The sequence below is a fragment of the Dermacentor albipictus genome, chromosome 3, assembly GCF_038994185.2.
Source record: "Dermacentor albipictus isolate Rhodes 1998 colony chromosome 3, USDA_Dalb.pri_finalv2, whole genome shotgun sequence".
Taxonomy (NCBI): Eukaryota; Metazoa; Arthropoda; class Arachnida; order Ixodida; family Ixodidae; genus Dermacentor; species Dermacentor albipictus.
Genome location: NC_091823.1, coordinates 75,466,673 through 75,479,567, shown reverse-complemented (window position 1 = coordinate 75,479,567; position 12,895 = coordinate 75,466,673). Strand labels below are relative to the sequence as shown.

General features: G+C 47.4%; 1 protein-coding gene across 1 annotated transcript in view; it reads right to left on the bottom strand.

Moving 5' to 3' along the window:
* Window positions 1-2,041, bottom strand: part of LOC135900611 (choline/ethanolamine kinase) — a 130,815-nt gene extending 128,774 nt beyond the window's left edge. The window contains exon 1 of the mRNA XM_065430056.2: window positions 2,001-2,041. Coding sequence (XP_065286128.2) covers window positions 2,001-2,026 — 26 coding nt within the window. The 5' untranslated portion in view covers window positions 2,027-2,041. The remainder of the gene's footprint in view (window positions 1-2,000) is intronic.
* Window positions 2,042-12,895: the final 10,854 nt, after the last annotated feature.

Genomic DNA, 12,895 nt, shown 5'->3' with positions numbered 1-12,895 from the left:
CTGCAGCAATGACGCCCGCGTCGATTCGTAAGGCTGCGAGGCATGCACGGTGCCGCGTTACAGCGATCCGTGTCTCGGAGAGGTGCACTGCGATCTAGACGGTTAAAACACGGTCCGACGGACGTCGCGGGGAACAGGGCCGCATACTTTCCCTTCTTCAGAAAAAAGGACAACATTGAAAACGCGCGCGTAAAACGAGCCCCCGTTTCCATACGCGGCGCAACACTCGTGAGAATTGTAGCTTATCGTAGTACGTCGAGATGTACGAGGGTTGGATGGCAACAAACAACGACGGTGTAGCGCGTGCTAGCGTTGTTGTGTCTCCGGTGTGTCACGCCCGAGGGGCACATCGACCGACTCATGTGACTCAAGTCTAGTTCGTTTCCTATAACAGCGATTTCGTGGCAGCTGTGCTATTTTTTGTACTTCTTTTTTATACATCAAGTGCTTTTATACATACAAGTGCTTGCACTGCTTATGTAGCTGACTATCTTATTGTTTTGGCGGCCGGGTTCTATTCAATTCATTCTTAAGCTTACAGCGCAAACACCTAAGCCCAAATGAAGTTTTACTGTTATTCAATTCATGTTGTGCCCTTCGACTTATTCAATAACGCGATGTTAAGTATTTCTCTTGCTTCTTTTTTTTTACGTGCGGCAGCGGTCAGGTGCTCGCGGACACGCCCACTGTCGGCATGGATATTAGTTTATCGTCGTTGTCTGGCTACCTTGTCATCATCCCCAGCGTCACTGTCGCCATAGGACGAAGAAAAATTAAACTCTCTCCACAACCGCCACCACTAGGATTCGAGCCCACGTCACTGGAGCAATGTACACTTAGGATCCGGGTGTGCTATAACCACTGTGCTAACGCTAATCCTCTCTTTTTTTCTGTATTTCTTTTTTTTCTCTCTCCCTTTCTTTCTTCCTTTCTTTATTATTTTTTTAAAATGTTTGGTTCTCATTTCTAGTTTTAGTGCTATTGAGTGTACTGCTTTGTATGGTGTCAATTTTCTTTTCATGTACTGCTCGCTTTCCCGTCATGGTGATGATGATATCGTTCTGGTTATGACTATCTGGTTCTCGCAGCTTCTTTGTTAACCTAGAAGTTTCTGCGCCATATGTAAGCACCAGAACAGTGCAGTGATTCTACAGACTTCTTTTAAATGTTAACGGTACGCTGCCTGTCATGACCTTGCAACGTCTGTCGCATGAGGTACGAACCATCATTATTCTGCAAATTTCCTGCTCATGATCAGGGCCACCTGTGATAGATAGACATAATCTTTTACCGATTCTAACTGCTGACTTCCTATCACGAATTCTCATTCTATGACCGGGACATCGAACATTACATTAGCCTTCTGCAAATTAATCTCCAACCCCACTTTTACACCTTGTCGGCTAACATTCTGAATCATTTGTTGCAATTCATCTGCGGAACAGGACAATGTCATCTGCAAACCGCAAGTTGCTGAGATGCTCCCCCATTGATCCTCACTGCTAACACCCCTCAATAAAGCAGCTTGAATACTCCTTATAACCATGCAGTGAGCAGCGTAACAGCATGATAGTAAATGGCAGTGAATATGCAGGAGACACGACTTCTCCAATGTTATTGGAGAAATGGCATCGTATTGCTACGATGACAACATCGCAATGCAACGCGACCTGTTAATATCACATTTTATACAATATAAGCTACGTCGTGCGATGGAATTATTCGCGTCGGTCTCAGCATAAAAACAGTTATACTCTAGCAGACAGTTTTGTCAGCTCACAAGTTCTCAATTCAGTCAGCCCGAGCCTTCAGCATTAGTGAACCATCACGCACACACGCATTCTAAAGTTAAATTGCATAGACGTGCGCTATAGGACTCCACTATTTCGCGTGCTGCCGTTCTGTTGAATACCGCCGACGATGTCGTGGAACGTATCCTCCTTACGCAAAACACGAGAGGAGCGACCTCTCGCTGTGCATGGATTGAACAACCGACTTACCAGGCTGCAATTCCTCGGGTCGACATCTTCTTGTGTTTTTTCCTTGCCTTTTTTTCTCGCACTATAGCAAGTTCACCCGCGTATTCACTCCCAGCACAAGGCAGCAGGAATCACAGTGGACGCGTCAGCGACTTTCGCGACGGGCCTCACTTCGAAACCGATCAGCTTCGAGTGCGCACCTCCGACCAGTCGATAAAGGCGAAAGATAAGAGACGCCGAAGTGGCCGCACTCGTTGCCGCTTCTTACGAGGCCGGGCATGCCGTCTGCTTCGATTGTGCGGCCAGACGTACGATCCCACGCGCACCTGGTAAGTACGTTGCAGACGAAGGCGCCGCATAGGCTGGTACTCAGTGCAGTGCATCGCATACGGCAGGTCCGGGAGCGGGTACAAACGCATTCAGTGACCGTTGCACAAGACCGGAGCGATGGCCGTTGCGTATGTATGATATTTGAGATAGCGTGATACCAAGGTTCGGTCGTATCTGTCGTTACCGCTTGTAGGACTGTAGGACGCGGTGCTAACTGAAAAGCACCGCCGATGGCTCTTCGAGTGTGTATTCCCTGAAAATGCATGGTACTTGGTGTCTTCAAGTGCGCACGAGGTGCTACTGTTCAGCCGCCGAATGGATCACATGTGGAGAGCGTTCTTTATTTGGCGACATCCGAGGTCTCGCACTGTCATCGTCGCCTTTAATTACTCAGCTCGCGATATGCACGTCGAACGCGTATATGGAGTGCCACAGAACATACAGGGGTCAGACATCCTGCTCGTTGTGACCTTTCGACAGTCATGCTCAGCGGTGACCTTATTGCGGTGTTTACATGGCTCGGGTCTATCCACCCCATCCAGACGTATACGCGAGTGCATGGCGTTGTTCAGAAATAGACCCAGGGCGATACTAGAGGCATGCGACAGCTGAACGGTTTTTCAAAAGCAATTAAACGAAATGTACAATTTCTTCTTTCTCTCTTTTTTGAGGTTCCGAATGACAGCATTCCATTGTACAGCATCTAGTGTAAGTGAATTTAATTGATGTTCCCTTTTCGTCGACGGTCTGTATATACTGCTTACTTTACTCAATATAGGAAAACACTGAGACCACGTGCATCGTAACGATAAAATTTTATTTTCCATTCTTAGATCGTTTAATTCTGATCCACCGTCGCGTCTAGTGGCCAGTCCTTGCGATAGAGGCGGTATCCAAAACAATGACGAAAGAGGAAGTGACTGGGTTTAGACATAAATCGCTATAAAACGCAGCCCCGTGCATTGCTTTTCAAAGCATTTTTTTTTTCCTTTTTCACCATATTTGTAAGTACACGACGCGACCACAAATATAAAGCGAAGGGGGACGTGTCGCTTCTCCAAAAATTAAAAAGAAACATGTAATTGCCATTACAACGCGAAGTCACGCACCGCAAAAAAAAAGAGAAAAAAAAATGAAATGAATGACGCGTAAAAATGACGCGGTGCATCGTTCGTCGTTACTGCGAAATCGTTACTGCCATCACAAAATAAAGTGAAAGGACAAGCTCTCACATCACTGTCGGCGAGAACGTCGTCGTGCCCCGTGACACCCATCGATGTTATTGAACAAACAGTGCTAATACAGAAATGCCCGCGATACAGTCGAACGTGGCAAAGCCTTTCGCGGATTGCGTATATATACCATGATGAACCGCGCGACTTCGAAGACAACTCGCACGAACGCGCCGGCATGCACAACAGCGCCGATCGCTTCGCTCGAGGTTGCGATACATGCACCGTAACCGCATTGACGCGGCACTAACAGCGCTCTAAATCGCGAGGAGAAAAACGGCGCAAAAATGCCGAGCGCATGGTAACTACACGAGGTCCTCGCTCTTTGGCGATGTGAGGTGGCAGTAGACACGGAGAGCGCGGCGGGCAAGAGAAAATAAAGTAAAATTAAATCATATAAAAAAAGTATCAGAAATCACGCTGTATTTGTGGCACGAACCCGAATGTGACGCGATGCACTTATTGAGGCCACAAACTTAGAGAGAGAGAGAGAAATCGAAAAGAAAGACGAGTTATATTCCTGCATATACCGTAATCTGATTGCCCTCCCAACTTACAGCAGATTATAGGATACCGCGTGGAGAGGGTGGAACGAAGTGCTTGCTACTTCTTTTCAAGTCTGTGGGCTATATATATAAGGCGCCATGTGAGTGATGAAAATTACTTTAAAATGTAAACATAAAAAGAAATTTTAAAAACGAAAGGTTGAATTGTGGCAGGCGTAATGCCACACTTAAAGCGTCATATATAGTCTGTTTGCCGAAATCATTGCTTTCACGCGTTTACTGCTACCGTTTGGATATCCGTAAATAGCCCCACTTTTGCACTGCGATTGATTATAGGCCCCTGCGTTATTTGGATACCATATCGCCCTAACTATGCAAGTTTAACAGTTCAAATTGCGCGAGGTGCGGACTACCTGTGAGTGCGGGTGCGCCGTACACGATTTTATCTTTCTTTTTTTAAGATCGAAGGCACGCTTGACGACAACGAAGCCAGACTGGGCGAGCGAATTTCTCCCGTGCTGTAAACCACTTAGCGAAATGAGCGCTGCAATGATGGTCGCTGCGCGATATTAACATCTCGTATATACGTGCCATCTCGTGATAAGCAAAGCGAATGCAATTTTCTGAAATAAACCTGAATGTGAATGCCGCTCGCTTAAAGTGCTTAATGTGGCTGCTTTTTCAGGGCGTGGGCTTGTGAGGTCATGCGCAAAACCTCGCTGCAAAATGCTTAACGGACTCTTACACAATTTCGCATGCGCGCAAAACGAAAGAACAGTTTTGATAGCGCCGAACAGGCAAATAGCCTTCGCGGCATCGTTCATATTCTGCTTAAAGTCGAGCTTGCACAAGAACGAAGGTCCAACCGAGCAGCGGCGAAAAAAATTTTACGTCGATGAGTAAAGCGTACTAATGTGGACTGTTTCCCTGGAACATGTGAGGAAAATGCCTTCGCGAAGTTCAGTCGAAGTTGGTCGCTGCGCATTATATAAAGAGTACGATTTTATTGTATAACACAAGAAATGCTATAGTCTGCACCGAGTGCAGACTATAGTCCGCAAAATACGGTATATCATAACCTGGTGATTAACGAACGAAGACAACCAAGTCTTATACGACGGCACAAAGGAACAGCAATGGGCAGAACAAGTTCAGATATTGTCCTCTATGTCTGCGCTCCATCGCGGAAAATAAAAACTTCTTATACGTACGTATACACGCAATGCGACGAGAAGTATAGAAAACTCAAAATACAACCCCTTATTGTGTCTTCGCCGGTGAAACACACATGCTGTAAAACTGCCCCAGGCGCCTCCACCTTTCCACGTGGCAGGAGGGAGGAAGTCTCCCTCCGGAGACTTCAAGCTGGGGTCACCCTTACACCATCCATAACCGGGGCCTAGTGCCGCAGCACCCGAAAACCCCGTGAACTTCCGAAAGTTCCCTGACCCCGCGCCAGCAGCGGAAGCTCGCCACCTGATGTGGCTGGGCTCAGTGATAAAAGCCGCAAAAGAGAAAGTGTTTGGATGTTCCGGGATACGTACAAACCAACCCACATACTGCGAATCGTTTATTATGGATTGATAAGTTGCACAGGCCACTTGTGAAGCCTCTTTACGAAAAGGCCTGCACGCATTCATTTAAATGCAATATGCTATATGGCAGCCCGCCTGGTCAAAAAGAAGCAATAGTAACCCTCCTTAATGTCCTCAGTATTAAGAAAAAAACAAGAAGGAAAAAAGAAGGAAAATCATTATAATTTGAAGGCACGTGAAGTCTGACCTTTGCGCTTAGAGAAATGTATCCTCGAGGAGAATAGGCCTGAATGATAAAAAATATATATGCCGAGAAATACATTGCTGCATCGGTGAAACCGCAAACTTGGAGGCGACTTCACAAATATATTGTCCTACTTAGCACTGCCTTCATGAACAATCTGAAGAAGAGGCACCTTGGAATGTTCTTTGTGTATGCTTAGATTGTGTTCTTTCCTATGCTGTGTCGAATAAGGTTCAGGGTCATGAGGAGCAAAACAGAGTAGTTGATCCTGCAACGCAAGCAGCTGCATGCGCAAGCCTGATGAACACATTTCATGTAAGGGGTGACAATCGATAGTACAGAAATTCTTGCCTTATCTTTATTATTATTATTATTATTATTATTATTATTATTATTATTATTATTATTATTATTATTATTATTATTATTATTATTATTATTATTATTATTATTATTATTATTATTATTATTATTATTATTATTATTGTACCTCGCCTTCAATTTCAGACGATGAGAGACGCCCTCCGAAAACGAAGCTTAGACCAGTGATGAAGCAAGAGAAGTATGCAACTGTTATTCTACCAAGATGTGTACGCCCTTGTGAAGTATATAAGCGCAATTCTGTGCAACTTCGGAGTACTTACCATTCGCTTCAGAATGATCGACATTTCAAGGGCGGACGCGGATCTCTGACGATCACACCCGTAGAGGAGTACTACGCACTCTCTCCGCTAATCAAACTCTTAGAGACGAACCTCAAGGCTCATTCATAAACCACCTAACCTAATCTTGACCCCAATTGCAGCTCAAAAAATAAAATTATGGGGTTTTACCTGCGAAAACCACGACCTGATTATGAGACACGCCGTAGTGGGGGACTTCGGAACAATTTTGACCACCTGGGATTCTTTAACGTGCACTTGAATATAAGTAAGCAGGCGTTTTCGCATTTTGCCCCCATCGAAATTCGGCTGCCGTGGCCGGGATTCGATCTCGCAACCTCGTGTTGAGCTGCCCCACACCATAGCCACTAGGCAACCACGGCGGGTAATTGAAGCTGGAGTTGCAGATCATTATTGCTCATGGTAGCAATTACGCAATCAATTATTATTAGTATTATTATTAGTAGTAGTACAAGTAGTATACGATTGATTGATTGATTGATTGATTGATTGATTGATTGATTGATTGATTGATTTGTTAGTTCTGTTGTTGGCTTTGCAAATTTTATTATAACGATGATCACTACAACCGCATGGAACGTGTTGAAGCCAGCATGACACGTAACTCAAGATGCTCCTGGAGCTACCTACGCTCTTCATTAATGCTGAAAAATTTCGGGCCGAACCATTCATATGGTGGCGGATTAGCCAGCGAAGCTGTCGACCGCAGTCCGAGCAACTATGGCCAAACTCCGCGTCCAGAAATATTCTCTTGAATTCGGAATTCTCCCGAATGAAACTCGATCAAGGTGGCAACTCACGCTTCTGCGGCTTGGACGCACACTCGAACGACCTAGCTTGACGCTTAGGAGCAGCCTCCAGTGCCCGATCTTCATCGGTTGCTTGCGCTCGACGCCGACGATTAGACTCTTCTCGCGTCTGCTCTCCTTGACGTTCTTCCGTCACTGGCCGCATTCTCTGCTTTCGCACGGGCACGTTGTCATTGGTTATGGTCGCGTCTCTGCTGTCGACGCCTCTCCTCGTACTCGGCTGTGCGCACAATGCGTGGTCTTCCCACTTTTCCCCATTTGTGTTGTAGTTGCAGCTGTTGCAATGGTCTACCTCTGCAATGCACATTCCGGTTCATACACACCACGGCGGCTACCGCGACGCACATTCCCGTGTTTTCCCGCCACAACAGCCGCGCCCGTTGAATCGAGGGCTGACGACAGCAGACGCAGCCGGCAGCAATGGTGACGAGCGCGGGTGCGCTCTTCCACTGCGCAGGTGTGGTGGTGCGCGGTGAAATCGCGTCTCCCTTCTTTCTTCTGCGCCGTGCTATCGTTCATTATCTTTCTAACGCGACAGCGTTAAGGAGCTCGTGTCACAGAAAAGCCGGTGTCGTCGGCGTCGGCGGCGTTGGCCGAGAGCGATAAATCCCGGGAGGCACTTCATGAATAAAAAAATGGCTGTGGCTTAGCTAAGGTTAAGCCCAGGATGCGAAGCATACTAGCCTTTATTTTAGTTGTTGAACCACTGTTTAGCCTGGTGAACTGCTGTTGCTTGGCTATATTTGGTTCGGCTAGACGAAGAAATAACTCATGCGTTACTCTGCTTCACCTTCAAGAGTGGAACGCGACAGCGTTCCCGTCGACCCGCCAAGGGGTGTAAGACAGTGGGCTACGGCGCAGCGACTACGCGCCCCGCATTGGACGCGGTGAGCGTCGAGCAACGCAGCGTTCGGCGCGGCAACGAAATGTGCGCGTGAGCAAGCGACGCATGCCTGAGCCTTAGAAACACCTCGTTTCTAAGGCAACACCGCATTCACTAGAGGCGCTTTTGTACCGTTTTGAAGCATCGTACTCGTGGCTCAGTGGTAGCGTCTCCGTCTCACACACCGGAGACCCTGGTTCGATTCCCACCCAGCCCATCTAGCAAGAGTTGAGCCAAAGCCACCTAGAAACAAGCGCAGCCGCTTATATACCGCCGCGACGCCGCGAGCGACGGCGCGAGTTGGAGCCCCGTTTCTCCTGTCGTGACGTCACGGTGTCACGTGGTATTGAAGGCGACACCGCCGCGCCTGAGGAGCTGGGTTGAGCTCTCGTAATATGCTTCGCATAAAAACAACTTGCAAGATGGGCTGGGTGGGAATCGAGCCAGGGTCTCCGGAGTGTGAGACGGAGACGCTACCACTCGGCCACGAGTTCGATGCTTCAAAGCGGTACAAAAGCGGTTCTAGTGAATGCGGTGCTGCCTTAGAGACGAGCCGTAGAAAGTTATAGTGCGGTGTATATCGGTAGTTATGAACATGTAACTTACAGAAGTCGCAGTTACACGAGTAGCGAAGTACGTTTCCGCTACATTTCTTCTGCGCTCTCCGCACACGCAGAGCCATCTTGCGGCAAACACAGAAGACCCCCTCGCAATGTGCGGCGCTGCCCCGACACGTGACGCGCCACTCGCCCGCTTCTCCCCCTTGAGCCGTGCGGGGACCGATGCGAAGATGCCCCACTACCCTTGCGTTTAATAAGTTTTCTCGCTCTCTCCCCCTCCAACTTCACTCGTCACTCGAACCCTCGTGTTTTGGCGACGTGGCTCCTCTTACAGCGCGATTCCTAGGTGCAGCGTCCGATGCGCGGACGCCTCTGACGTGATCACTGGGCCGTAGCGCGTCTGGTGGGAAAGTGTCCCCTGCATGCGATGTGTGCCGAGCTGCTTTCGAGGAGTCATACGTCTGCGTGGTGCTCCCAAGCGAGATAGAGAACGATCTGATCGAGGCATCAGCCCCATGATCGCGTCGGCCTTCATGGCGTGTCGCGGCCCGGCTCTCTGTGCCGATCACGACGTTTGGCTCGTGTAGATCGTTTCTCCCTCCGAGACACCGAGTTCTCTGGTTCGTTACGCTTGCTCAGGGGCACGTTTCGTTGCCGCACCGAACGCTGCGTTGCTCGGCGCTCACCGCATGATTGGTGGGTGCAAAGTCCGATGCGGGGCGCCTCATAAGTGATCGCTGCGCCGTAGCGCAATGTCTTACACCCCTTGGCGGGTCGACGGGAACGCTGTCGCGTTCCAATCTTGAAGGCGGAGCTTAAGCGTCCTCCAATTTTTTGTTCACTTTACGGACGTTAGCCAGCCCAGATATCCCCCCCTACGAGACCTCGCGTACGGCTCATTCATAAAAGTCCGTCAGGTAAACAGCTTCGCTGCTAAAGAGCGCTGAATATGTATTTCTCTTTGATGAAAATGGCATTGTTGCCTCGAACACTGCTGATGCCTTTGCAGAACACTTCTGTATTTGGTGCAGAAGACGCTTTTACCTCAAGTAACCTTTCCTCTCAGTCTGGTAAGGTGTGTACGCGATCACTCAATGAAGGCCTTGATTTCAAATGCATGAAGCACTTCACATCTTTCCTTTCTTGTGGCGCTGATGGTAATCCTTCCGCACTGCTTAAGATGTACGGAAGAATACTTGCCTCTGTTCTCACAAGCATCTTCAATAGTTCCTTAAGGTCTAGTACCGTTTCCTAGCCCTTGGAAGGTTGCACGGACAGTGCCTGCGTACAAGTCGGTTGCTAGAAGTGCAGTTATAGTTCACTCATTACCGGCCTATATATATCCCCTGCGCTGCATCAAAAGTCTTAGAATTTGTATCGCATTCCCTGTTTTCTGTTACTGCTAAGAACATTTTAATAGACGAACAGCATGGCTTTGTATCAGGGAGATCAACAACAACGAACTTGACCACGTTTGTGACCCGTGCTTCTGGTGTGGTACATAGTAGGAACCAATTGGACGGTGAATAGTTTGACCTAAGTAAAACATTTGCTAATAAAGGGAAAACTAAGACATCCACCCAATCGTAGCAATCGCTACAATGGAAACCCATACGGGTTCCTTGAAAGAAAGCCTCGCAAGTGAAGAAAAATTCGTCCTGGTCCGAGACTCGAACTCGGGATCACCGCCTTTTTGGGGCAGTTGCTCTGTATACCATCTGAGCTAACCAGGCGACTAGCAAATGGCAGGGCGAAATCGCATTTGTCAACAACTCGAAGCAAAGGCAAGAGTTTGAAGTAATAGCTCTGCGGAAACCCGCAAGGTGGAGAGAAGTAATCAATAAAGGTAAAGATCAGACATCCACCCAATCGTAGCAATTGCTACAATGAGTTGCAATGCTACAATGGGCTAAATACGCGATTCGCAGGTGGACGTAGCAGCCGTGTTGGGAAGCCGTGTCGGAATGGGTGGGCGACGCGGCTACTCTTGGCTTCTTGAAACCGCCGGCATGCGGTAATAACGGTTTGCACAGTGGAAGAATCCTTGAACACAAGGAGGTGGAAGGCATCATCTGCTATGCCCTTATTGACATGTGCGACTTCATCTGGTTCGGACATCTTCGGATCCACTTTGCGGCACAGAGCGAGAGGATGTACGTGAGGTAGGATTCAGTGCACGTCTGGACACGCGAAGAGAGGTCTTCTTGGGCGGCGCGCTGACTTCCAACAGGCTTGCCAAACAAACCCTTGAGCTTCTGTTTACAATGTCTCAACTAGTAAGTTCCTCCTCGCAGGTCTGAAACCAGACGCATGCCGTGCCTGCGAGGTAAAATATCAAATTGGTGAGCATGATGGTATGGTCCCAGTGGTTGCTGGCGCTCACCCGCGCATATAGGTGAAGCCAATCGTCAACATCAGTGTCGTCGGTGTCAGAAATGTTCCTGGATCGTGGGGTTGTGCTAGAATGATGGTAAGCGTGGGTGCTGGCGTGCCCGAAGCATCCTCGCCTTGAGCTGGCATTGTATATGCAGCCAAGGAGCGCCGCTGCGTAAATCCGTCTTGATAATGATCCCGCAAGCTCTACCGAAAATGTTACGGGGTTAACAGTAGTCAGAAGTATATTTACAGGATATTCACAATTATTGTAGCAGCTGACAAGATGGTAGACAGCGCGCGAAGTCCAGAACGTCGTCTTCTTCCGACCAAGCTTAAAACGTCTTCTTCGTTAGCGTGCCGCAATATGAAAGTTTGTATGCCCCTGTCCGTGAAAAAAATGATTGTACATGCATTGGGTTCAAGTGTGTTAAGATACGGCATTACATTATTCGGCTTCTGTTCGTATCGTTGGAGATGCAGGGTAGATAGGATTATGCAAAATATTATTTAAAATGTTGCCTGCAATTTCCCAATAGTAACAGCTGCAAATATCTTCCGTGTACTTGGTCTACCGAGTTTTCTATCCTTGCTCATCGAAACACTTGTCGTCAAACATCATTGGAATTCCACATTCAAACAAAAAAATACCGCCACACGGAAACATCGAAAACACGTCCGTTATGTGGTTCTTCGTTCAACCACAAGGTATGGTGCGGCCAGACGCTGTGCATACGGGCCGGACATATTTAACAAGTTACCGGAATAAATCTTTAAGGCGACTTCGAAAAGCACGGTGAAAGAATTAGGCTGAAATTAGTTAACTTCCAGAAAACTTTGGCATCGCAATATTTACTGCTCCAGTTTCTTTTGTTTTAAGTAGAATAACTAAACGTTATCTTTTTTCCCATTTCTTGTCCTTTATTTATTTCTTACTTTGTTCTGCATGTCTCATCGATGTTTGTATTTCATTCACGATATGGAGATCGTGTTCACAGGCACGCTCCTACAAGCCAACTGAGACTTAGACCAGTCTGTTCGTGTTGTTCTCCATTTTTGGGTGGCAATAAACATTATTATTTTTTTATTCGTAGAAGTAGTAGTAGTAGTAGTAGTAGTAGTAAGGGTAGTAGTAGTAGTATTCACTCTGAAAACACACATACACAATGGACAGAGAGGGAAATAGAGAGGGAGCAGGCTGGTAACTGTCACCGAGGGGAGCACTACGTCTGCATACTCTTTAAAGAAGTAGGGCATAGAATAGAAGCAGAAGTTACATACATGAAGAAGGGAAGTAAAGAAATATTACCAACAAGCGCTAGTGTTCCATTTCGAAACTGGGCAGTACAATGCATGAGAGATTATTTTTAGGAAGCGAAGTAAAACCGAGGGGAATGGGAGAGAGGACTTTGGGCATATTCGTGGGCCAAGGAGTCCAGAACACGAACACGTCACATGCAAATTTGACACATATGATCTCACGTGACATGAAGCCATGTGGGGCTAAAAGGGCTCTTTGCTGAAAACTGAACTTTATTTCGGCGGCGGGAGCTCTGCAGCAAGGTTGTATGCAGCTCGCTCTCGGGTCATATTGACGTGTTCGTGCGCCTCCATGCAATAGTTGCTTTTTCAAACGATTCGCCGATGATTTCAGGCCGCCATTGTTATGTAATAAAATTGTTTTCCTTGTCTTATCTTTGCCTAGCTCTATCGAAACGTCTTTCAAGCGTTTTTATTCGTGTCGTGTTGTCTTGATATTGT